This window comes from Erpetoichthys calabaricus, chromosome 12 (assembly GCF_900747795.2).
Source record: "Erpetoichthys calabaricus chromosome 12, fErpCal1.3, whole genome shotgun sequence".
NCBI classification, from domain to species: domain Eukaryota; kingdom Metazoa; phylum Chordata; class Cladistia; order Polypteriformes; family Polypteridae; genus Erpetoichthys; species Erpetoichthys calabaricus.
In genome coordinates, this window is record NC_041405.2 from 162,424,184 (window position 1) to 162,450,205 (window position 26,022).

General features: G+C 42.4%; 1 protein-coding gene across 1 annotated transcript in view; it reads right to left on the minus strand.

Annotated features, from left to right (window-relative positions):
• Positions 1 to 1,806: 1,806 nt before the first annotated feature.
• The window catches only part of znf414 (zinc finger protein 414), an 82,256-nt gene continuing 58,040 nt past the window's right edge, over positions 1,807 to 26,022 (minus strand). The window contains exons 7-9 of the mRNA XM_028816659.2: positions 20,316 to 20,848; positions 19,222 to 19,374; positions 1,807 to 5,908 (exon numbers count right to left, since the gene is read on the minus strand). Coding sequence (XP_028672492.1) covers positions 5,832 to 5,908; positions 19,222 to 19,374; positions 20,316 to 20,848 — 763 coding nt within the window. The 3' untranslated portion in view covers positions 1,807 to 5,831. The remainder of the gene's footprint in view (positions 5,909 to 19,221; positions 19,375 to 20,315; positions 20,849 to 26,022) is intronic.

The window sequence follows — 26,022 nt, forward strand, 5'->3', positions numbered from 1 at the left end:
GTTTGTAGCAATGGCTGATAACTTATATCTCACTTTTTCATGCAGAACAGAAATAATAAAGTTTCTGACAGAGGAGACGTGTACACAATATCAAAAACACGTATGACAAAATCTGATGTTACGCATGTCACACAATCCACGCATCTAAGTCATCCAGTCGTGTGCTCACGTTGTCGTAAACGCTTATATTTTTACTAGAATTTTGTAAAACAAACCCAGTCCCGTGCTGGCAGCCTTACAAAGTGCATCTGATGCTGCCCTCCGAATACAAATGTGGCGGTGGGAGGTAAGTCTTCATTTCTTCACGTGCTCAGTTCACATTATGACCGCGTTCTCCTGAAATGCTTTACTTAAACAGTGTTACGGTTTCCTTATTTTACTAAACTAACTGGTGTGGCCTGCCGGTGGTGTGGTTGGACTGGCTGAGGGGTCTGACCCTGAACCTTTCGTTTCTCCTGCCTGCTCCGGATGGCTCTGGGATGCCATTCAACAGGAGAACGGCAGATGGTGCCAGCACTGACCGTCAGGGCGCATACTATGAAGTTGGAGGCTCCATTTTGATTTTTCCCTGTTTTTTTCAGGAGGTGTTCTTTATGGCACCTCAAGCCCATTAACAGTGAACTGATTTTTGTTCTTTTTCTGGCTCTCATCTCCATTATGTACAATTAAGCACTTCATGCCTTTGAAACCTGCCAGGTGTGGTCAGGCATTGCTGCTAAAACAAAAGGAAATCTCGCCATTCTTTTGGACTCAGTGGGCAGTTTTTACGACACTGAACTTTAAAGCTGCGAGTTTAGTTGTTAGTCCTACTCAAAGTCAGACCCCGAGCAAGTTAATTAACATTCCTGTGCTCCATCTATAAAATGTTGTGGTAAAAACTGAGCGATATCTAGGTGCTACTATAGAAAAGACACTCTATAAGGTGAAGTTTCCATGTATTGGTGGCCAAGCACAAACTCGCATTAAAATCCCCGAGCAGCCACCATCTTCTGAGAAGTTAGCACTGCCTCCCTCCTGCTCAGGTGAGCTCTGGTCAGTGGGGTAGGGGTTGTGTCCCCTAATTCCAAGGTCACATCTTTAACATGGAAACATTCAAATTAAGCCAATCGCAAGAATGGAAATTTAAAAAAGGACGACAGCCAGGAAGCCAAGTGGCCACCAGGCCAGGATTCACCTCATAATTTAGAGTACATGGAAAAGTAAATGTAGCGACAATGCAAAAAGGTTTTCTCACAGATGTCCATCCATCCATTTTCTAAAACGCACTTATCCAGAGAAGGGTCGTGGGGAAGCTGCAGCCGATCTCAGCAGTCATCGGGCGCAAGGTAGGAACAACACTGGGACAGGGCACCAGTCCATCCAACACAAGGTGAACACAAACATAGAGGCCTGCTTTGCAACTGCCAGTCCACCTGACCTGCACATGTGTTTTAAAGGCGCACATTCAGTCTATGAAGCTGCCGTGGTTCATTTTCATCCTCATTCTCATCTGAGGACAAATGGGAATGTCATAAAATCAACAGTGATCCACACCTGAAGGCTGACTCACCCCCATGTGAATGACCAGCATCTCAGTTTCTTTGAAAGGTTCATACAAACGGATGAGGAGACCCCAGAGGTCACAGTAAGCCAAGTGCAGTGCAGAGTGGCCGGTCAACGTCATGAACAATTCTGTCACCAGCCAGTGTGGCTGGCATCAAAGCACTATCCAAATGACACGTGGACAGACATCACTTTGTAGGAACCATAAAGAAGTGCTAGAGTAAAAGCTGTATCAAAGCTTACAAACCACACTGGAAACCAGAATCAAAAAAACATCAGAAAAAAGTTTAATACAAAGGTAATCGCTTTAAAATACACAAGTGCTTGGTGGCAAGAGTTCCTTAAGATGCCCTCCCTATGCCATGTCCTTCATCACTTTTACCAAATCCAACTTTCAGTCCTGGATTTCATCAACTTGATGGGCAAAGTGCAGGATCGAGCTGAAGAATGGACCAAGTGAGAAGGGCTTGTTTTAGGGTTGGGGGGTAATGGCTGCCTACTCAGGATCTTTAGATCAAATTTTGGGATGTCCTAAGGGCACACAGGAAAATTAAAGTACAATGCCTTTAGAAGAACATGCAATCAAAGCACATGACAGGAAACAAATATGGGCTGGGACTTAGAGAGAGCCAATTAAAACAAGCGACACCCTGACCCCGCCCACTCGCAGTTAACCAGCTACAAGGGCATCTTTATTTCATTGGGCACTTCTTTTTTTGGCCCCATTTATTGCAAGATGAGTTTCCAGTAAAACATTTTGGGAACATGAGCAGTGCAAGATAGAAAGTGATGGCAAATGTCGAAAAATGGGCCTACCACGTCAGGTGGTGACGAACCATCTGTTACAGTGGGACAGGCTGGATATTGATATTATCAAATATTTAATACATGCTGATGCACTAAATGGTGAAGCTCTTGGATGACAATACATGGCACACGCAGTGAGTGCATTAGGCTTTAATTTAAATATATAGTGAACATGAGTCCCATAAGTCATGGCCACAGAAGGCAGTATATGGCCCTCTTATATCTGATTTATGGGTAATGTCCACAAGTTGACAATAGAACAGGACTAGTTTAACATCGTCCTTCCTGACGCCAGATGAGCCTCGCAGAGGAGATTTCCTCACCCTCGAGGTGACCAGCAACACATGTATAATGCCCTGGACCTACGTATGTGCCAATGACGCCACAGACTTTCCTGCTAATCCCCACTACTTATTTAACTTCCTTCCTGGGATGTGCAATGGGAGCATCTCACATTCACATTAACTGAATCACTTAATAGTTTTTCAGGGTGTTTGGTCTACAGTCACCATTTTATTTCAACAATGCTTTTAGTGCACACCACAAGGTGTCAGCAGTTGAAGTGACTCATTTGTGGTGGCACAGGGACCTGGAGCCATCGATTGTGCCAGTGACCTTTCTAGTCCAACAGGCACGAGCAGAAACTCAACCTAATTAGCTTTTACTTTTCTTACAATATGTAATGTCATATATAATATATATATATATATATATATATATATATATATATATATATATATATATATATATATATATATATATATATATACACACACACACACACACACACGTACAGTGAGGGAAATGAACAGTCTCTAATTTTTATAGTAGTTTCATTTTAATGGAAATAGACAGAATCTTATTTCCCACACTGTACGTACACACACAGTACATACACACACATATATATATATATATATATTTACTGATATGCTGCAAGTGTACTTTCACACATTTTCCTGTCTCGCTATCTTTTCCTATAATTTCTATTTTCTAAATTTCGCATTCCTTTCCTGTCCAGTCACATATAGGGTGGTCCAGATCTAACTATGCAACTTTTAATGCAAGGCAATGCAATAATTGCACAGTTAGATCTGGACCACCCTGTAGATAACTTAAAGCTCTAAGAAAGTCTAATAAATAAAAAATAGCTTTACCCTCATTTTCATTTTAATTTGTCTTGGTCAAAGGTGTCTGCCAAACCATAAGAGGTGTGTGGTGGCCATGTCTCCTTTCCACATCGGTCACATTATGTATGATGCTCACTCCGGTGTGCCATGCTTGAGTTTCTGCTCTGTTTCAATTGGCGTAACTAGTAAATAAACACTAAATCAAAATAAAAAACAAATAAATAGCTCACACGCATCTTCCAGCAAACAGTTGTAACGTGCATTCCAGAGATGTGAATTTGCCGCCTCCATCCTTTGAAAGGCAGGATTGCGAGTGGATAACGTGATCTCCACTTAAATGGAACAAAGTGATGCAGAATTATTATCCTGATGTAACTTGTATAAATGATTTATTTTCAGATAGACATTTAGCCATCACTTTCTACTGTCTGCGCTGCTTTCTATGGTTGATTCTTGACCCTGCATTTGTCCACAAGCACAGGCCAGTTTTAGATCTGTGCCAGGTGAAGAAACTGAACTACATTATACTCTGCTTAGGTCTCGGGCCCAATCAACACCCTCGCTGGCGCCCTAAAATACTTTTTAAAATTTTATTTAAGCATTTAGACTTGAATGCTGGCCTTAATAGGAATGTGAAAAAGGCTATTTTAAAAACATACAAAGAATTTCATTTTCCACTAAACTCTCACCAATCCCCCTAACACAAAAGTCTGTCCACTTTAATCACTCCAACAACTTTGTATTTAATTGGGGGCATCATTACAGTAGGGCAGTTAAAAGGGAAACTCTGACTGGAGAGAGAAAGGGGACCACAAAAAAACCAAAGCGTCAATCACTTCCGATTCCCTACAGTCCTGGCATTGTCCCGGTGTCATTTACACACAACAGAAACAAGGTTCTTGCAATTTACCTAACAGAAGCTAACTCCGTTTTCCTAACTCTCTCTCCTTCTTTCTCATTAAATGTTTCTTTGTCTGCACTTCAAAGCAAGTCGAGGCAGCACAATGAGAGCAGCTCTCAGGAAGTGCTCCAGACGGGACGTTAGCAAAGCCTTACCCTGCACTCCAGGCTGGCACTTCAGCAGGGAGGCGGCTGGTTGAAGTCAACTCAAATCTGAAAGCCCTTTGGTTTTTAGTAAATTCATGCGGGCTTATTCTTGCTGCAAGACAATATAAAACAATTTATTTATTCAAAAGAAAACCAAACATCATCATATAAAGAACAAAAGTTAAGTCTGTGGGTGAATGCACTTTCAATTAAAAAAAGTAGAAATTTTACCCTAAAATGTTTGTGCTTTGTCTTGTGACTTTAAAAAAAAAACACATTTTATGTATTACTTCCTTCACCTTCAACCCCACTAAATCCAATGCAAGCCTGGTGGAGTGAGGGGAGCCTGTCCTAGAATCCATTCCATGTTCCATTTGCATTGGCTTTCCCTACAGTAGCAAAAGCTATAGACACACAAGGCCCTAAATTGTTACAAAACATCTGCTCAGTTCTCATGCATTTGTGTAAATTTCTCATATTCGAATTTCTTCTGTTTAGCATATTAAACACGACAACAGTGAATAATTCAAAAGTTCAATAAACAAGATTGAAACAATAGCTCTTCATTGACTGCAAAACATAACAAACGATTTCAGAAAATGAACAATCCAATGTGAGAAATGATGAATGAAAATGTCAAACTGTAGTGTACAGATGAACTCTAGTGCAACGTTAAGTGTGGGATTTAACAATTCTCTCAGAAGACAACCTGACTGACCGAGAGCTAAGTGCTAGCCACGTATTTTTTCCAATTTCATAATGTAAGGACATTTTTACAGAAAGAAAGTCCATCATTGGAAATCTGAAAGGCTTTATGTAGAAGAACACATGAGGCGGCTCACTTATGACCCACCTCACTCGATCCAGAATGGCATCAAAGGAGCCCAGTGACCTAGCAGGTTCACTCTACTCTGCTTGACTCCTCTTCTACTATAATAGGCTACGGGGACCTGGGCACGCATGGAAAAAGTGTTCAAACTGTTAATCTGAATTATAAATAATTAAAATACAGAATAATGGTTAATTAAGAAAACTAAACAGCTATACAGACTTTTCTGTCTGTATAACCTGATATGCAGAAGACAACTTCCAACTTGAAAATAATTCTGAAGTTCTTCTTTCCATCATGCAGTTAAACCACAAAGGAATCAAGCCGAACCAACGCTGCCCATTTCCAATTATGAATACCATTGAAAAGTAGAATCCAGAAGCCCAACCTCTAATCCCAATAGACACTGGAGATCAATTTTAGAGCATGTTTGTCCATCATTAACTGTAAAGCACAGATCCCCTGCTGAGAAGCTGTCATAGCTGAGAAAACAGGGAGCTCTCCATTTCCGGTGTCAGCTTTGAGTGAAACGAGGGGAGGCCGACTCCAAACTCTGCAACAAAACAACAAAAGAGTATTAGAGAAACACAAATGCAATTGTTCATCTCTCCTCTATCTAATGGCACAATGGCCAGACACACTAGAACAAGACAGGACTCAGCCCTGCGACCAGATTCTACTGATGTAAAGTGATTAACAAAATACCCGGCAAATAAATGGACTACAGAAAGCCCGACATCTTCAGGCCGGACCTGAGGAAGTAATGACCCTTCAGGTGTCTGCAGGCTGTCTGATGGTGAGGGGGTCAGCTGGAGTCGAGTACAACTCTGGCCTTAGCAGTGACGCGAAGCAACACATCAAATATTGGGGACACGAGCCAACAGCCAACACACACTTGGATGGGGAGATCATGCTTTGCAATATGCTAGAATTTTATAATTAAGAAACAAATGCCATTTTATTAGAGTGACAAATACAATTATTATTCTGATTTTAAAAGCTTTTATAAAAAGGTCCCACATAACAGAGTAGGAAGCAAAGTACAACAAAAGCAAATTCAAGGCACAGTAATGCAAATGGATAGAATGTTGGTTTAAAAAGGCAAAGAAATGGGTTATGTGGAGGGGATGTTTTTGTAATTATGTGATATTAAATATGGAGTCACACAGAAATTAGTACTGAGGCCGTAGCTCATTTTAACCTATGTTGTCTACATCACTTGTCACCTTTTTTTCCCAGGTGACAGTCATAATGAATTTTAATTATGAATCTTAATAGTGAATTAATTTCCCCTTTGGATTAATAAAGTATAATAATAATTCTTTGCATTTATATAGCGCTTTTCTCACTACTCAAAGCGCTCAGCAATTGTAGTAAAGGGCCTTGCTGAAGGGCCCAACAGAGCAGAGTCTCCTTTGGCATTTACGGGATTCGAACCGGCAACCTTCCGATTGTCAGTGCAGATCCCTAGCCTCAGAGCCACCACTCCGCCTATCTATCTGATAATCTGTCTATCTAGTGGCAGCTTGCTCATTTGGACAGCGCAGCATGCTCTATCCTCAGGAAATATTCCCAGCTCATCCAAGTAGTACTGGGGTGTTGTACCGTGTTAGCCATTATGAATGTAGTGAGAAGTCAAGCAAAATGACCCCTTTTAATGGCTAACTAGAAAGATTGTGATATGCAAACTTTCAAGGCAACTCAGGCCCCTTCTTCATTCCATCTCTCCTGAAGAAGGGGGACTGAGTTGCCTCGAATGCTTGCATATTGTAATCTTTCTAGTTAGCCAATAAAAGGGGTCATTTTGCTTGACTTCTCACTACAGCTCATCCAAAGGAATTTACAGATTTTCCTAGGCCAGCCAGGAGACATATACTTCCCACCATGTCCAGTGGGCTGTGCCTATGTAGCAGATGACCAGGGACCTTGCCCCACTGGGACGCCTGGAGAAGGGAAGGACTGGGAGAGGGCAACACCCCTGGATAGCATCAGGGCCACGGCCAGGGGGTGCCTGGACAGCTCCGGAGCCTTGGCATACAGCACTTCCGCCACACCTGGAAATGCTGCCGGATGTTAATTAGGAAGCACCTGGGGTACTTCCGGGTGCAGTATAAAGGGGGCCGCCTCACTCCACTCGGGAAGCTGGAGTCGGGTGGAAGAGGACGGAGCTTGCAAGAGAGGAGTGGAGGCGGCAGTAAAGCCAAGACGACTTGAGAGAAGTAAAAAGGACTGAGCTGTTGTGGCTGTGTTGTTGTGCAGAAAGTACACATGTGTGTTCGCACATTGTGTGTCTCAGTGTCTGTCTGTGTCTGGGGCATCTTTCACAGCCTGGGATAACTCTTTCTACCAATACAACACAATTTACTTTTGTAGAGCCCAAAACCACACAAGGAGTGCCACAATGGGCTTCAACAGGCCCTGCCTTTTGACAGACGCCCCCCAACCCCCCTGCCAGTCTTAGAAAGTTAATGCTTTAAGTTAAACTCAAATTTGTGTTTGTTTAATATGAATAGAATAATCTTTCATAGCCATAGTATAGTCTTTGACCCCCTGTAAGTTAATATGAGATGGGACTTTCTTGCTATAAATGAGGAACGGTGTGCTTACTGACTGTTTAGAAATGGTGCAGCAGTATAAAGAAAGATTTATAAGCTTTAAACAGAACTTTATTTTTCTTTGCTATATCATTTTTTTTCTCTATTTTTGTGTGAACAGTTTTACTTTGAAATTTTACTAAAGTTTTTAAAATGAACATATTTTGTCTGTGGAATCATTTCAACACGTCAAGCTTTTGCTAAAATCCCATGAAGCATACTGAAGCTGTGGAACTTTGGTCATTTTTGGTAAACGCAGCTACAACTTCCCACCCCAAAAAACAAAAAAAACCTCAGCTGGCTCTTCATGACCCTTATGGGCAGCACTTCTACCCAGAAGTTCTCACCTCATCGGTTAAACAGCTAAGCTAATGTTCTCACATCAGCTGCTTACACTTGCAATGCTCATTTTAAACCTGAAGGACCCCCAATGTATTACTGGCGACACACCAGTGAGTTGCACATACGTCATCCATTCATGACTTGTTTTTCAACCCTTATTATAGAGCCTATAAAAAGTATTGATGCCACTGGAGGTTCTCACATTTTATTGTTGTATAACACAGAGTACCAGTGGATTTGATTTTCAGTTAAATCAAACATTGAGAAATGCAAAGAGTAGACACAGCTGTAAATCTGCTAGATCAGGCCATCCACAAAAACTGAAGACAACGGGAGAGGGAGGGCACCAAGAGATCTACGAGTAGGAGTTACAAGCTACCCTGGGAGACATTGGCGAGACTGTGCAATCAACAGCTGTTGTCTCACCTGTTGCAGCTTAATGGGATAGTGGCAAAGAGAAAGCTGCGGAGATCTTCTCTGCAGCAAGCCCTGGAAGGCTGGTGAAGGTAAAATGAATGCAGCAAAATATATGGAAATCCTGGAGGAAAAACCTGATGCAGTCTGCAAGAAACCTGCGCCTTTGGAGAAGATCTGCTTTTTAGCAAGACAGAGGCCCCTAGCATAAAGCCAAAGCTGCACAGGAGTGAGTTAAAAACAATTTTAATATCTTGGAGTGAGCAAGGTAGAGTCCAGATCTCAATCTACTGAGACTCTGTGGCTGGACTTGACAAAGACTCTTCACTCCAAAACCCCATGTAATCGTCCAGAGCTAGTAGTTTGGTAAAGGAGTTTGGAAAAAAATGGCAGAGCTGCTAATGGGAGACCTGTGCACAAAAATTCAAGGCTGTCATGGCTGCCATCTGCTAAATACCGACTTGAAGGGGGTGAATGAATACTCATGCGATCGATTATTTTGTGTTTTTGTACCTGTAATGAATCTCTTTGTAGAGATATTTTTTCGCTTTGTTATTCAGTGTCAAAAAAGACAACATCAATCCACTGTGATTTAATGTTGTGTAACAATAAAATGTGAAAGCTTCCATGGGGGTGACAACTTTTTATAGGCACTATAAACCTCACTTTGACTCTTACCTTTAGAGTCAAGCTACCCAGCACAAAAATTCAACACAGACGTAATGATGCAATTAAAGGAAACTCTTAAAGAGAAAAGAAATGCCTGATAAGAGCTGAAGAATCACTTCTAAGGCTCTGGGACTCCACTGAAGCACACCATAAGAGCCATGATCCCCAAATGAAAAACCCTTAGGAGTGCAGTGAAGTCTTCCACATAAAGTGATAATTCTATTACCATTCGACAATTCACTCTGAGCCAAGGTTATTATAGTTTTGCCTTTTTATATTAGTTTTTATTTCTATATTTTTCTGACCTTACTTGAAAATTCAGTTTAGTTTTAGTTTTTCTTCATTGTGGACTTTTAGTTTTAATTTAGTTTTTATTTTACAAAGACATTTCTATATTATTTTTATATTTATTAGTTTTAGTTTTAGCAATTATGGTCTGGTTAAAGAGCTACTACAGAGTTTAGTTTTGTGTCAAAATTAGACAAAACTGTAGACTTAATTGATCTGAATATGTAAGTGGACGCTTACTCCACTACATGGTTTACTATCTGGTTTTGTATTTGTCTGATAAAAGCAAGCATAATCAAAACCAGATACTGAATATGAACAATTTTATAATTTTTAAAATATTTTCTATGTCATTTGTGAACAAATTTGCGCTGATTGTTGGCACTTTTTACCTTTTCCTTTTATTGCCTAAAATGGGCCAATCTATAATGAAATTTAGGTGAATTTGAAGGGTTGAGGGGTCTTTTTTCACTATAAGTGTCTATAGCACACAACATATCCCACTCCAAGACAATGTGCTTATAATGAATGCCTTCAATATTACATTCAAAAATCTCCCATACTGTGCTTTTTATTTTCTACCAGTCATATTTATCTCTGATTCCATCTCAGGCACATCCAATTTATAGACATAATTTTTCCACCTGCAGACCTGAAAAGTTAAAAAAAAAAAAAAAAAAAAAAAAACAGATTCTACTGTGTTCTGACAGGTGTGATCATGAAAATCATGGGGGCTTAGGAAGAACAGAGGTCTTAGGCCTGAATCAATGAGCAGACCCCACATAGCTTATTGAGGGAAACAAAGAAACACAAGCATGTGGTGTGAAGGTTAGTGGCAGTGAGACTTGAATAGCCCACCATAAGAACAGTAAACCCTTAATGAGCAGAGCAAGAGCGGGTAATAGGCGCATGGATGGGCACAAAACAACAGAGAGTGCATCTGAGATTAAGAGCAATATATACGACATTATCTAAACCTGTTTATTTAGAGCAGGATGGCAGGAAACCTGGAGCGTACCCCAGCAGGTCTGGATGCAAGGCAGGAAAAATCCCTGGTATGCAATATGAATGATAAGGCTGATGTTAAGAACAGAAGGAATATGATATTTCAACTATCTATTTCGAGAGAGAGAGGCAGAAAAATTGAAAAAAGGGGGACAAATATTTTAAATCATAATTCTGCTACTGGATTATTTTCACAAAATCAGGTATTTTGAGCTGTAAATATAAACTAAAAAAAAGATAAATTAATAAATATAGAATAAATACAAAAACACATCAGTATGTTTAGTTTTTCACCAGTTGGCTGACTCTCTTTGCCTACCTACCTGTAGTTCAGTAGAGACACTACCAGTTCAGGAATTTTACATGTTTTGTACCGCTTTGTTGTTAAGCAACATTTTTAAAGGAAAAGTGATTGGTCAGCAACAATATACTGATCTTGCACGATGACCTACTCAGTGTCTCGATCAGCGCCGTTTTATTTTCAAGAAGGATTTCTCCTGTGCGAAGTGGCAGGTGAATTACTGTCAACAAAAAGCAGGCACCTGAGAAATAAACTGAAACGTTACTCACTCGTGATTTTTCTATCCATACGGTAAAGGTTTTGTTGACCAGCACATTCCAATTTCAGGCGTTTAAATTACATCTTGATATACAACAACCGCAAAGAAAGGCGGCACAGTAACTTGCTTTCTATTTCACAAACTTTACGCGCCCATATTCAGCTCGCTCTGTCACTGCAAATGCTGCGTGAATAGCCGCCGTCCATCACCAGCCGCTGTTCACTGGATGAATATATGCGGGAGGCTCGTGGTGGATTACTTTCTGTTTTAGAGTTAAAAGCTACAAGGGTTAAAGACTAATGGGAAGAATATTCATTCAAAAATGAAAACTAAAAATATTTTAGTATATTATTATTTTATTTCAGTTAGGCTTTGCAGCTACTTTGATAGTTTTGTTTAGTTTTAGGTTTTCATTTTGGCTTTGTTAATTATTTTATTTCAGTTTATGAAAATGTTTTTTTAATATTAGTTTCAGTTTTGATTTTAGTTTTTGTTAACTATAATAACCTTGCTCTGAGCACTAAAAGACGTGTCAAAAATAAGTTGACCAGACATCCTGCATTTCCTGGTAAAGCCGCTAACATCAGTCTTATGGAACAGTCCAGTTAAGAAAGAAAGAACGTTTTAAAATTAGGTTTGCTGAATCTTGCTTTCTTTTCTTTGTATTTTTATTGTTTTGTTGTTTTCTCTAGATTGAATTGTTGCATCTATTAAGTTATTATTCTAAAACATCGCTTCCACTCACTGCATTTGTTTTAGCAAGCTGAAATACACTCAGACAGAACATGTAAAACTTCAACATTGTTCTCTAAAACTTCATTCATTTTCTAAAGCTCCCACTTCAGGGTCACACTGGAGTCAGTGACCCCCCTCAGGAGAAATAACCACAAGATGTGACCTACCCCAGAAAGGGCCACCTGTCATAAGGTTTACACTAAGACATAACATGCTTCACCACCCAGCCACTTAACATCAAGAGACTGAAGTCCTTGCAGGAAGCTTAAAGCAATTCAGTTCAAGACCCTTAAAAGAATGGAGAGGCAGCTGGATCTGAAGTGACACGCTGCCACTTGTGCCCTCTGTAAGCAAGCCTTCTTTCCCTTACCTTGTCTTCTCATCACCTATTTCACGTGGAGTCTGTCTGCTTCTTGTATTCTACGCTATTACTTGCTGTTTATACAGGATATTAGTTTCACCACAAAACTGTTAGTGGTTAATTTAAAGCCTTTGACTTTTGCCTTGACGCATTATTCACTTTAATTTTCATTGGCTTATGTGCTCAGAGATTTTTGTTCAGGTAAGGAAGACTGAAGTTTTGAGGCAAGGCTATTCAGCTCACTAATCCTGGCACCAGAGAGCGGAGATGTGCTGCGCATTGATCAGCACGTGTAAGACAGAATTTCACTGTACTCTGTCCATGTGACAATAATGACCTACAGTATGAATGAGTATGTCAGAATTACAAATAAGTCATGAAGATACCTGATAAAACTGTTATGTTGTGGTAATGCAGATCATCGCTGTAAGACATTAATGACTGCCGACAGGTTTAAATATGTTACCATTTTCTCCATGTAAAATGAACTAAGAATTTTACCGTTACCTTGCATGTCTTCATGTGGGAGAAAAATGAATAACCCCTGTGACAGACGACCGGCTATGGACTCCGGTCATCACCCCCAGGCCGCTAGGAGGAGCCCTCCGGACAGCATATTTGTGCCCCGAGTTCCAGCAGGGCCTCATGGACTTTGTGGTGTTTTGACACAGCCCTGCTGGATACCTTGGGGGCCGCCAGGAGTCGCTGTAGGGGGGCTAGTGGGCTCTGGCATGCCCTATAACCCGGGAGTGCATCCCAGTCACGTGACTGGAAGAAGCGATGTGCTCCCGGGATGAAGAAAAGGACTTTGCCCTGACCTGGAAGGAAAACGGACTTGTGGGTTTGGCTTGGAGCCACTTCCGGGTCAGGGGCTATAAAAGGACTCTGGGTAAGCCCAGACATTGAGCTGAGCTGGGAGGTAGGGTGGCGACGTGTCTGGGAGTGGAGGAGTATTGTTATAGAGAAGTTTATTGTATGAGTAGTGTGGTGAGGAGAGTACTTTGTGCACGGTATTATAATAAAAACAGAATATTATTATACTTTCACCTGGTCTCAAGAGTGGTACCTGAGGGTTCGAGAGGTGGACACGAGCATCTACTGCTACACTGGCGTAGTCGGCAGGATTCTCTGGCCGTCTGGAGGCAGAGGATCTGCACTAAGTATTAAATTCGTTGTGGCAGAGAACCCTACGAAGGTCCCTCTAGTGACCGCGGAGGTGAAAACTCCACCCGCGACCAAGAGCGCTGCAGCGGGACGCCAATCTCTTCAGCAGGCAAAAATGGGGAAAAAGTCTGGCAAGAACAAGGCCAGCACCAATTGGGTGAAGACCGCAACCGATGCCGAGCTGTACTGGACTTACCTAACTGGGTGTGAGGGGGACCGGCAGCCGATAAAGGCTGAGCAAGTCCGAAGAGCACAATTGCAAGTAGGCTGCCAGCAATCGGCTGCGTCAACAGCCCTGAACGAATCGGGGATAAAGCGGGAAAATCCGGAGGTATGTGCCGGGGCAACGCCCGATGGGCAGGGGGTATTCACTTCCTATTTTGCAGAGGCCTGCCTTCGGAAAACAACCGCTGGATCGGATACCTGCCTCGTACCGTGGCAAGATGGCCGCGATACCCAGAAGGCAAGTCGGGTTGGAAGTCGGATGGAAGCGGCCAACCCATTCGTGGGATCTATCCACGTGACCTCGCGTGACGACAACCAGGAAGAAGGTCAGTTGGGAGCCGTCGGTGAGGTCAGTAATTCCCCAACGCGTCTGCGCTCCCTGAAGGGGAAGGGGGCGGCGAGCGAAGCAGCGCCATCTTTAAATAAAAAGAAAGAGGGACGGGAAGTGACTGTAGCGTCTGCCATCAATAGTAAAAAGGTAGACCTCAGTCGGCTTGTTGCAGCCACCCGTCCCTCAGAAGACTCCAAATCCCAGGAGCCCTTGCGCGCATCAGCAGAGCACGTGCCAGGAGTGGATGTGCTCATTGGTTCCGGGTCGGCAGATGACCAAAACAAGGAAGTGGCCTTACTGCCGGCCGAAACAAATAACTTTACAAACTTGCAGGAGCTCGAGAAATGTCTCGCACCCCTTAACGCTTTCTTCCAGGGACTACAGGAGGTGAAGGAGCGTGTCGAGGAGCTGGGAGCTGCAGCCAAAGCGCCATTGAAGGGACTGATGACGTACCTTCGGCGGTTAGGCCGTGAAGCCCCGGCCTCGATTAATGCGGCGGTGCAGGTAGGTGCTCTCTGTACCGTATATCATAAGGGGACGCAGTGTGAATCAGCCCCGCGTTTAATAAGTAGCGGTTGCCAAAGCACGGTGAACCCGACAAGGGAATGTGGCACCATGACGGAGTGGTTGGGCAGCGATCCGATGGAACCGGGGCGGCGATATCAGACGCCGCTCCGGGATAACGCGGACCGTAAGAGCCCGACCCGCGTGATAAAGGGGTTGCCGTTGGTTAATGAAGAGGCGGGGGAAGCACCGATTGTCCCGGGACAGCTGAATAGTGCTGTTACCCGGAGCGATACGGTACTAATGACGCCGCCTCCGAGTTTACATAGGACAACGGGCGTGCAAACAGCAAAGAGGCTCTCTCTCTTCCATAGAGAGCCTCACGTTGTGCACAAGCCCCAGAGAAAGCAGGAGATCCCCACACAGAAATGCGGGTCTCCTAACAGGGAAAAGAAAAGGGCTGAGAGCAACAAAGTGGCCGTTAAACCCTCCTTGGCGGAGGACAGGGTGGAGCTCACTGAATTCCCGAGGTGCTTCAGGTCTCGGAAAGAGAGGCCACCAGGAGGACGTCGGCGGTGCTACAACTGCCGGCAACCGGGCCATGTGTGGAGGAGTTGTCCACGGAGGACAGGGGAACGGTGGGATTGCAGATACACCGTTCCCCCAAGGTTCGCTGGGGGATCTAGACAGCAGAACCACGGCCCGGATCTCGCGTCCTCCTGGAGGAGGACATCCCTCGCGGGAATCAACGCTCCGCCCCACTGGTCGTCACTAAGGGGGAGGGACTGTGACAGATGACCGGCTATGGACTCCGGTCATCACCCCCAGGCCGCTAGGAGGAGCCCTCCGGACAGCATATTTGTGCCCAGAGTTCCAGCAGGGCCTCATGGACTTTGTGGTGTTTTGACACAGCCCTGCTGGATACCTTGGGGGCCACCAGGAGTCGCTGTAGGGGGGCTAGTGGGCTCTGGCATGCCCTATAACCCGGGAGTGCATCCCAGTCACGTGACAGGAAGAAGCGATGTGCTCCCGGGATGAAGAAAAGGACTTTGCCCTGACCCGGAAGGAAAACGGACTTGTGGGTTTGGCTTGGAGCCACTTCCGGGTCAGGGGCTATAAAAGGACTCTGGGTAAGCCCAGACATTGAGCTGAACTGGGAGGTAGGGTGGCGACGTGTCTGGGAGTGGAGGAGTATTGTTATAGAGAAGTTTATTGTATGAGTAGTGTGGTGAGGAGAGTGCTTTGTGCACGGTATTATAATAAAAACAGAATATTATTATACTTTCACCTGGTCTCAAGAGTGGTACCTGAGGGTTCGAGAGGTGGACACGAGCATCTACTGCTACACCCCAAACTAAAAAATAAAAGCTTAAAAACTCCTCCTTTGGCATGTCTGCTCTTTAACGCAAGCAATATTACAAAAAAAGGAAGATAAAATAGAACCCCCAGTAATTCTAGAATGGAGCGGAGTTGAATGAATGAGCACAAGCGGTGAACTGGCCATACAATACAATACAATTTATTTCTGTATAGCCCAAAATCACACAAGAAGTGCCGCAATGGGCTTTAACAGGCCCTGCCTCTTGACAGCCCCCCAGCCTTGACTCTCTAAGACGACGAGGAGAAACTCCTAAAAAAGACCCTTGTAGGGAAAAATGGAAGAAAACTTGGGAAAGGAAATTCAAAGAGAGACCCCTTTCCAGGTAGGTTGGGCATGCAGTGGATGTCAAAAAGAAGGGGGTCAATACAATACAATACAATACACAGAACAAATCCTCAATACAGTATAAAAATAAAAATTTTACAAGTACGGAGCAGAATTTAACAGTATAAAAGTATGAAAGTGTGGCGAATGAGTTTGCCACATTTTGGGTTCTCCTATAAAATGTAACAGACTTATTCCTGATGGCAAAAATCTGGAAAAAACACATGACATCAAAGTTATAAATTGATTTGCAGGTCACTGAGAGAAATAAGGATCTGATCCCCTACAACCCAGCCGGAAATCTGGCTCCCACAGATTGATAGTAATCTGTGTGCCACAGGGGCACAAAGCCAATCAATCAATTACAGATACCCCTGATCTCAACTTGTGATGTGTATAAAGCACACCTGTCCACAGAATCAATTTCTTCCATTGCAACCTCTGCATCACCATGGGCGAGACAAAGAGCTGTCAAAGGATGTCAGGGACAAGACCTGCACAAGGCTGGAATGGGCTACAAGACCAAATGAAAGAAGCTTGGTGAGAAGGTGTCAACTGTTGGTACGATTATTCGGAAATGGAAGAAATATAAACTGACCATCAATCGCCCTCAGTCTGGAGCTCCATGCAAGATCTTCCTCACAGGGTGAGGATGATCATGAGAAAGATGAGGGATCAGCCCAAAACTACATGCTTGGTAATGATCTGAAGGCAGTTGGGACCGCAGTCACCAAGAACACCATTGGTAACACACTGTGCCATAATGGATTGAAATCTTGCAGTGCACACCCGCAAGGTCCCCCTGCTCAAGAAGGCACATGTACAGGCCAGTCTTAAGTTTACCAGTGAACATCCGGACCGGTATTTGCTTAGCATTTAGTGTTTCTATCCAAAATGACTCACAAAACAGGCCAACATAATCAAACATCAGTCTGGGGGACTGTTTTGGAACAAGTGCTACAGGAGAAGATTACTAAGTTGATCACCACAAGTGAAGAGCGATGAACAATTTCAGCCTTCTGCAGGTCTACACTCTTGTCCCTGACGTCCTTTGGCAGCTCTTTGTCTTGCCCATGGTGGTGGAGAGGTTGGAATGGAAGAAATTGATTCTGTGGACAGGTGTGCTTTATACACATCACGAGTTGAGATCAGGAGTATCTGTGATTGATTGACCGATTGATTGTAATGTGTGTGTGCCACAGGGGCACAGAGCCAATCTGTGGGAGCCAGAATTCTGGCTGGGTTGTAGGGGATCAAATCCTTATTTCTCTCAATGAAATGCAAATCAATTTATAATTTTGATGTCATGTGTTTTTTTCTGGATTTTTGGTTGATATTCTGTCTCTCTCCATTTAAATGAAACTACCATAAAAATTAGAGATCGTTTATTTCTTTGTAAGTGAGGAAACTTACAAATTCAGCAGGGGATCAAATGCTTAATTCCCCCACTGTATACTGTATATTGTCCTGTTGTGCCTCCCTTTCACTCCTTTACTTTGATTTCAGACAGCCAAACAAGAACAGATTTTTTAGTGTACATTGCATGTGTTTCTAATACACAGTTTTCACATTTGTCTGCAGGGCAGATTGGCTACAGCGGCAGGAGATCACGGCAGGTGCCACTCCTGTCAGCTAAGAACAGGCAACTGAGGTACAATGCGTACAGGCTCACCAAAATTGGACAATAGAAGACTGGAAAAAACGTTGTCTGGTCTGATGAGTCTCAAGTTCTGCTGCAACAGTCGGATGGCAGGATCAGAATTTGCCATCAACAACATGAAAGCATGGATCCATCCTGCTTTGTATCAATCTTTCAGGCTGGTGGTGGTAGTGGCGGGGAAATTACCTTGGCACACTTTGGGCCCTTTAATACCAATTGAGCATCATTTAAATGCCACAGCCTACCCAAGTATTGCTGCTGACCATGTCCATCTCTTCAAAACCACATCTTCTGATGGCTCCTTCCAGTAGGATAACATGCCATGTCACAAAGTTCAAATCATCTGAAACTGGTTTCTTGAACGTGACAATGAGTTCACTGTACTCAAATGGTCTCCACAGTCACCAGCTCTCAATAAAACAGAGCACCTTTGGGGTGTGGTGGAAAGGGAGATTCACATCATGGATGTGCAGATGATAAATCTGTAGCAATTGCGTGATGCTGTCATGTCAATATGGACCAAATCCCTGAGGAATATTTCCAGCACCTTGTTTAATCTATGCCATTAAAAATTACACAAAAAGGGGGTCCAACCCGACACTAGCAAGGTGTACCTAATAAAGAGGCCGGTAAGTGTGTATTTATCTTTGTTGTTCTGGTATATTACAATACAAATAAAATCAACTGCTTCACCCACACGGAGCAACTCTTTTTTTCAGACTATCATGAGTCAAGTTTAATTAACTGCTAAAGGGAATGCCACAGTTTTCCCAATTCATAAAGACAAAACACAGAAGTCAAAAATGCTACTAATGGAAAGTGAGGATTTTAAACTTCCTGTCGCAGCAAAAAAGGAAGGCCTAACTGAACAGCATGCTACGCTAGATATCTTACTTATATCTCATTTTCTTGTATGTGATTTCTATTATTTTGTTAATGTGTTTATTGAATTGTAAAGTGTCACTGAGCGTATGAAAGGCGCTACATAAATAAAACTTATTATTATTATCTGCCAACTCATGAGGGTACTGTGAAGTCAGCTACAGCACATACAGTATTAGTTCTCCTTCACTCAGAATACACACCGTTCTTTCTTTACAGATGTCAAGAGCTCAAAGCTCCTCACAAACGTCAGCACTGACACAACACCCTAACTGGAAGTTTGTTTAAAGCAGATATTAAAGAGAACATTTTGCCTAATAGCACTTGTTACGTTTTGTCCTCTGAGGTAGACAGGGATCTACTGAGCAGTTAGAGACATTATGATTGCCTCCTGCCTGACGCTTTTCAAGTGCCCTAACACACATACCCATGTCACTTGACAGGCGCCCGCTGGAGCTCTTTCGGTGTTCTTCAACATGCTGAGTCATCTCCTCACGAGACGGTGTGGAGTGCGTGCACTGCAGGCAGTTATAGCGCCCTCTTGTGTGCTCCCAGACTATACGGCTGTTGAAAGACTGCCCTGTGAATGAAAGGAAGCAGAGGGGTAAGCCTAGCAATTGACCAGCTGGTTACATGTAAAGTATGAAATAAAATAAAGCACAACATTCTCAAGGATTGAAAATTGCTGGAATAAAAATTCAGTAAGAGAATTTATGTCGTCAAGAACTGTGGTAAAATATTATAACTAGCAGAAGAGATACTAAATTATGGTAGTTTTTAACTAAAAGATCAAGCAAGACACACATGAGGAGAAATTAAAACGATGACAGTCGTAATGATGTGTAAATGAAGTTGCTGCATAGCACAAATGACTGAGCTTACAGTAACTCGCGCCGCAGCAAATGAAAACGTTTTTCTGTTGTCACACACGTGCACATGGGAGGCAGCTAAGTGGACCAAAAGAAGGTAGTTCCACTCCAGGCCAGGGGGTGGCGGGGTGCATTAAACCTTCCTCTTTTATTTCTGCAGACCGGACTTGGGAAATTCTGCCTGATTCAGGTCCAAGGACATCACTTCCGGTCCCGGGCCTCAGTGACATCATTTCCACCTGCTGGCCTTAAATACAAGACAACTTCCGCTGTAACTTCAGTTCTGTTTTGGACTCAACTCTGTCCACATCTGTGCTATGTATTGCAGCCAGGCCTCAAGTATACGGGTGGCTGCCCCAAACCTTTTTTGTGTGGCGGAGTGGTGGCTCTGAGCCTAGGGATCTGTACTGCCAATCAGAAGGTTGTCGGTTCGAATCTCGTAAATGCCAAAAGAGACTCTGCTCTGTTGGGCCCTTAAGCAAGGCCCTTAACCTGCAATTGCTGAGCGCTTTGAGTAGTGAGAAAAGCGCTATATAAATGCAAAGAATTAAGGTTATTTATTTCAGTAATACAGTAATTGAAAACCTGCAACTTACAACTGTAAAGCAATCTAGCATCAGTACCAATACCAACAAAAAAGACACCAGCTCACCTTGATTTTTCTTCCATACAGCATTGGATATTGGAAGGCCTCCCTGGTTTGGAACGTACGGTCGGAGACGCTGTTGTGCAGCTGTCTGGGGGAGAGAGTAGGCAGAAGCCTGCACATACGGCAGCAGGTTTGGGGAAATTGATGTGTTCTGGGCCTGGCCTGTAAAGCGCATGGGTGCGGGCGCAAACAGAGAGGGCCCAAGCATCTGGAAAGAGTTTGAGGCAGAGCTGACCAGAGGAACTGCATCAAAAGCAGTAGTGAGGCTCGGTAAGCTACAGGGCAGGACCGCCGAGGAGGTTGCGGCTTGAAAGGAAGCTGGACTGACAGGAGACTGGACCATGTTGGAGGCCGAGACAGGGTCTTTATCCAGATGCTGGATGATGTTTGCCAGTTTTGGTGGTTCACAGGAAAGTGTGCCTGATTTTGCTTTCTCAAGCTTCTGAGGTGTTCTTTGTTTAATAACTTTTGAGCAGATGTGGAGGTGTTTGAAGAGAGCTCTGTGTGTTCGAACCCTCAACCTGCAATTTTCGCACCTGCAACCAATAAGAAAAAAGAAAACTTAATGTATCACAGTTTAACAGAACACAGGAGTACCAAGCATACAAGGCGCAGGCCGGGAGTTATTTTAAAGCATCACCTAACTGGAAAAAGAACCATAGGTATCAAACCCGACTTGATGAATTTTACTTCTGTAAAGCTTGCAAATGGGCTCTAATGCCGCTTTGAAGTGTAACCTCTTCTAAAGCCAGCTTCTGCTTTCTCTACTTTGGAACTCAGTAGATGGATTAAAAAAACAAAAAACAAAAAAACGTGTCAATAAAGGCCACGTTTACAGGATTTCAGCCCAACTGTACTTTCTTAAGAGGCTCTTTAACACCTTTAAATAGACAGCTTAGTTAGGCCTCTCATTTCCTTATTGTCACGTTGATGGGAGCATTTTATATCTGTACTTAATTTTATAAAGAAGTACATACCAGAAATCCCTTACTGCGTGCCTCCTTGACTAGAGGCAGCATCTTTAATTATACTGAACTAATGGAAGAAAGTCAGCTTGCTAATAAAGTGCAGCAGTAAACACACATACAATGTCACATTGGTGGCTGATTAGGAGAACATCACGCACCTACATCTACACAGAGCAATTAAATACAAATAACAAAATGCCACTAAAAAAAGTGCTTCATAAATATGCAGATAACAGAATTTGAAATGGCTAATCAACAACTTTTGGTTATAAACGTATTTTTGCTCATGTGCTACCAACAGTAGTAACCATTTATGAAAACGCTCCAAAAAGGGCAAACAGCTAAGATGTTAAAAGTTGCCAGCATACGGCTGGGTGTATCACTGTACTGTGCCCACGGCCCGACTGCCATTTGTGCCATCGCCGGGTGTGGCCCACAGCCCACATACGTACTTTGATGTTACCTGTGCCAGGATTCTAAATGAAGGGTCCTGAAGAAAACAAACACATGGCTGGTCACCTTGTACACACGGTTTGTTCCCAACAGTCTGTGATTTTAATCAGATGTCTCTTTTACTTTCACATTTTGTTATTCCCCGCTTCCCATCTTGCTGTCTTAATACAGACGCCCCTTATAAACAGCAGATATCACAACTTAGTTCCATTTATTTCTTGTAAATATCTAAGCCATAATTACATATGTGGACATGCTGCTGAAATATACGCTTTTTAGCATTTATTATTGTATGTGCCCGTGTGTTTCACTGTTCCTAACTGGACACAATTAAAGGAGTTAATGCTGCAGAAAAAGAATTATAATTTATAATTCAAAATAAGAAATAGCTACAATTATTAGATAAGGCAAAAATACAAACAACAAACTGAAGGGCATTTCTGGGAAGACCATTAAAGCAGAAACGTCTTCTTTGTTCAGCTGCTCCCATTTAAGGGTCACCACACAGATCATCTGTCTCCATCTCTCCCAGTCTTTGACATCATTTTTCTGCCATACCGACTGCCTTCATGTCCTCCCTCACCTCCTCCTTGTGAATTTCCCATTGGGATTAATAAAGTATCTATCTATGGCAGTCCTCTTTTCTTCTTGCCTGGTGGTTCAATCCTCAGCATTCTCCCCCAATGTACCACTCCATCTCTCCTCTGCATATGCCCAAACCATCTCAGCGTAGCCTCTGTCATTTGGTCATCAAATCGGTGTTATCCCCCTAATATCCTCATTCCTAATCCTGTCTACCCTTGCTACTTCCAGCAAAAATAGTAGCATCTTCAACTCTGCCGCCTGTCTTTTCGTCAGTGCCAACGTCTCCAAACCATACAACATGGCTGGTCTCACTACTGTTTTATAGACCTTCTCTTTCACTCTTGCAGGTCCTTTTCTATCACAAATCACTCTTTGCACTCTTTTCCACCCAGTCTGCACTCTCTTCTTTACCTCTCTGCCACTCTCTCCGTTGTTTTGGACTGCAGAACCCAACTATTTAAATTTGTCTTCCTGTGCCACCTCTGCTCCTTGCAGTCACACCTTTCCACTACCTTCCCTCTCATTCAGCACATGTACTCCTACTGACTCTCATTCCCCTCGTCTCCAGTGTGTACCTCCATCTCTACAGGTTTGTCTAAACCTGCTCTCTACTCTCACTGCAGATCACAATGTCATCTGTGAACATCAAAGTCCATGGAGACTCATCTGTCAAAATGTCCATCACCAAAGCAAACTGAAAAGGGCTCAGAGCTGATCTCTGATGTAATCCCACTGTCACCTTCAACCAGACTGTCATTCCTACTGCACACCCCATTGCAGTCACACTGTCCACATACATGACCTGCACCACCATCACATCCTTTTCTGCTACACCAGACTTCCTCATGCAGCACCAGAACTTCTCTCTTGGCACCCGGTCATTCACTTTCTCTAAGTTCACAAACACGTAATGAAATTAAAGCAGAAACCCCACCGGCTTATTAGCAAAGATTTCAATTACAAGTGCCGCTCATGAACTGTGTCCGTATTACTGCGTTGTTATCAACTTTTTAATCTGGAATGAGTGAATACTATGACCATATTTTCTGATTTTAAATTAAAATAGGCTCTCTCTGATTTAAAATTATGAGAAACCCCACAGAAAATGGCTACTCTCTTGTAATAACACTTCAGATTTAATGAGCACTCGCGGTGTTAAAATTCTGAACACAATCATCTCTCATTGTAAAGGAATCATTTCAGTTTATCATTTGATTACTGTACGTTTGTTTCATTCCTTGCCAATAAATGCTCAATTTTTAGAAAAACTAAGGGACATTTCAGTAACAGTAGTATTTCAAGATTTATTCACATTATAAAAACCTCAATGCAGAGCACAGAAAGAAACAACAACCACAACTCCAAGATAAAAGGACTCATAAGGATCTCATCAGAGCAGACCAAGTAAGTCTTCATTAGTAAAACCATACATTACAGCATGAACGGAGATCAACAAATCTGCATGTTTACCAGTCTTTATGCATTAAAAATAATAAAGTTAGGAAAACTTATAAAATAATAATGCTTACATTTTACTCAGAGCAATAGCTAAAACGTAATAAATAAGAAATCTGATATGTCTGAAATAAATCCACTTCACATTGGTGTAAACGATTTGACAATTTAAATAAAACTAGATCATGTAAGATTACAGATTAAGAGGTCACATCTCACCACCCCAAACAAGTCAGTTTAAGGGCCACACAGAAGACGTATCCCCTCAAATGCGATAATAAAAGGATGTCACAGCACCACAAAGTGTAAGAGATTCACTTAAACAATTTGAGAGGCGCACAAAATCATGCAGGCCATTATTGTACAAGTTTTATTTGACTTCTACACAAGTGGAAAACTGCCCTTTAGCCTGAACCATTTCACAAATGAAAACGGAAGTTAACTAAACACTGAAATCATGCAGGCCATTATTGTACAAGTTTTATTTTACTTCTACACAAGTTAACTAAACACTGAAATCAATGGTGAGCGGCAATTGAACTGCTAATTTTTGGGATGGATAGTTCAGCATTTGCCTATCCTAACGTTTTACTTGAATGCATGAGGCGGGACTCACTTTTACAAGACAAGAGACCCTCTTGAAGATTTTGGAGAAAATGGGTGCGGCAATGACAATTACAAATGGTGTGCTTTCTCCTAACAGAGGAGGAGTGTGAATACTGCTCCACCACTAAACAATTTACCTAAAGAAGAAGGGGAGCAGACTCCAGCCTACTGAACCTTTCAGCTCAGTAAGTGGGCAATTCACACAAACACGCACCTAAAACGAGTGCATTAACACCTAACAGCTTCTTAACACATGAGTGGAGGAAACAACAACTTCAATGTGGCTCATGGTCCATGTATCACTCGGTATAGTTAAGTCCTCACAATCAGACCACAGAGATGCTCTGCTAAATATTGAACAGACTGGCATCAGACTTGCTTATCCCAGATCTAACGGAACACGGGATCTGTGAAAACCGACCAGGTACATGTGTAAGAGCCATTTTCATAGTCATAAATATTTTACTAGATGACAAAGCATAATCTATGGGAGGTTCCTATAACCCCCATAAGTTGAGTAAAATTGGTATATTCTAGCTATTTCTATCTGCTCTGACTAAACCTTATTCTTCAGTTAGTGACCAGCCTTGCCATGTGTAAGGTGTGGAAGGCATATGGTTTTAAACTGTGCCTGTGCTCGTGCCAACGGGCCTTTTGAGTGTGTAAGTAACTCGTAAAACAGAACTTATTTAAATGTGGAGTCGTACGTCTAAAGTGTACGGAAGAAGAAACTAAGAATCTTTAAGTATATAAGAAGTTAAGAATCTATAATTAAAGAAGAAGTAAAGAACTTTTAAGTACAGAAATAACTAAAGTTTCTCTAGAAAAGCTAAGTTTAGAGAAGATACATTTTTCCTTTTTTTTGCCTTTTATTCTATGTGTGTAACTATTTTTTCTTTATTCTTATGTGGATTATTTGCTTTAAACTTCCATGAAATAGTTTTAAAACGAACTTTTGGACTGAGAGATTTCTTTCGGCACGCGTTTTACCCGTGCTTGATCTCGCCTTATACTTCAGCGGCTACAACATGTTTTTGAAATTTGCTCAGTTACTACTTTCCTTACACGTCTAATTTGTGCTTTTCACGTCAGACCAGAAAGGCTTTAGAGTAAAACTAGTTCAATGTTCATGGTAACAAACCAATCACACTAAGCAGTTGATCACAGTAACCTGGTGAGTCCTCATCTCATTGTTGTCAATGAAATTTCACTTTCAAAACAGTCATAAGATTTTAGAGCAAAGCCACTTTACACTATTTACAACTAGTAGAAGCAGTTGTTTTAGCACAGAGTCTTAAACCTCAAACAATGGTCAAGTCTGCTTGCTTATAAACTGTAGCTGTTCCATTTTATAATCTCCAAGTGTAGAGGTTGTGCTGAACTCTCTTCCTGGGTTATGATGCGGCTTATAAATATTTTCTTTTAACTGAAACCACATGGATATCTGCAGGTGACACTTTCCAGCATTTATGGCTTCACCAATGCGTGGCAGTTAAATAAGAAGGAGGGCCGCAGCCACCTGCAACAAAGTACAGATGGGGTGGGAACTGCCAGGACCTCCACAATACAAGACTATTTTAAAATATTCAAGTTAACAATTTCAATCTGCAAAATACTGTAATTGCTTTCTTTTTTGACCACAT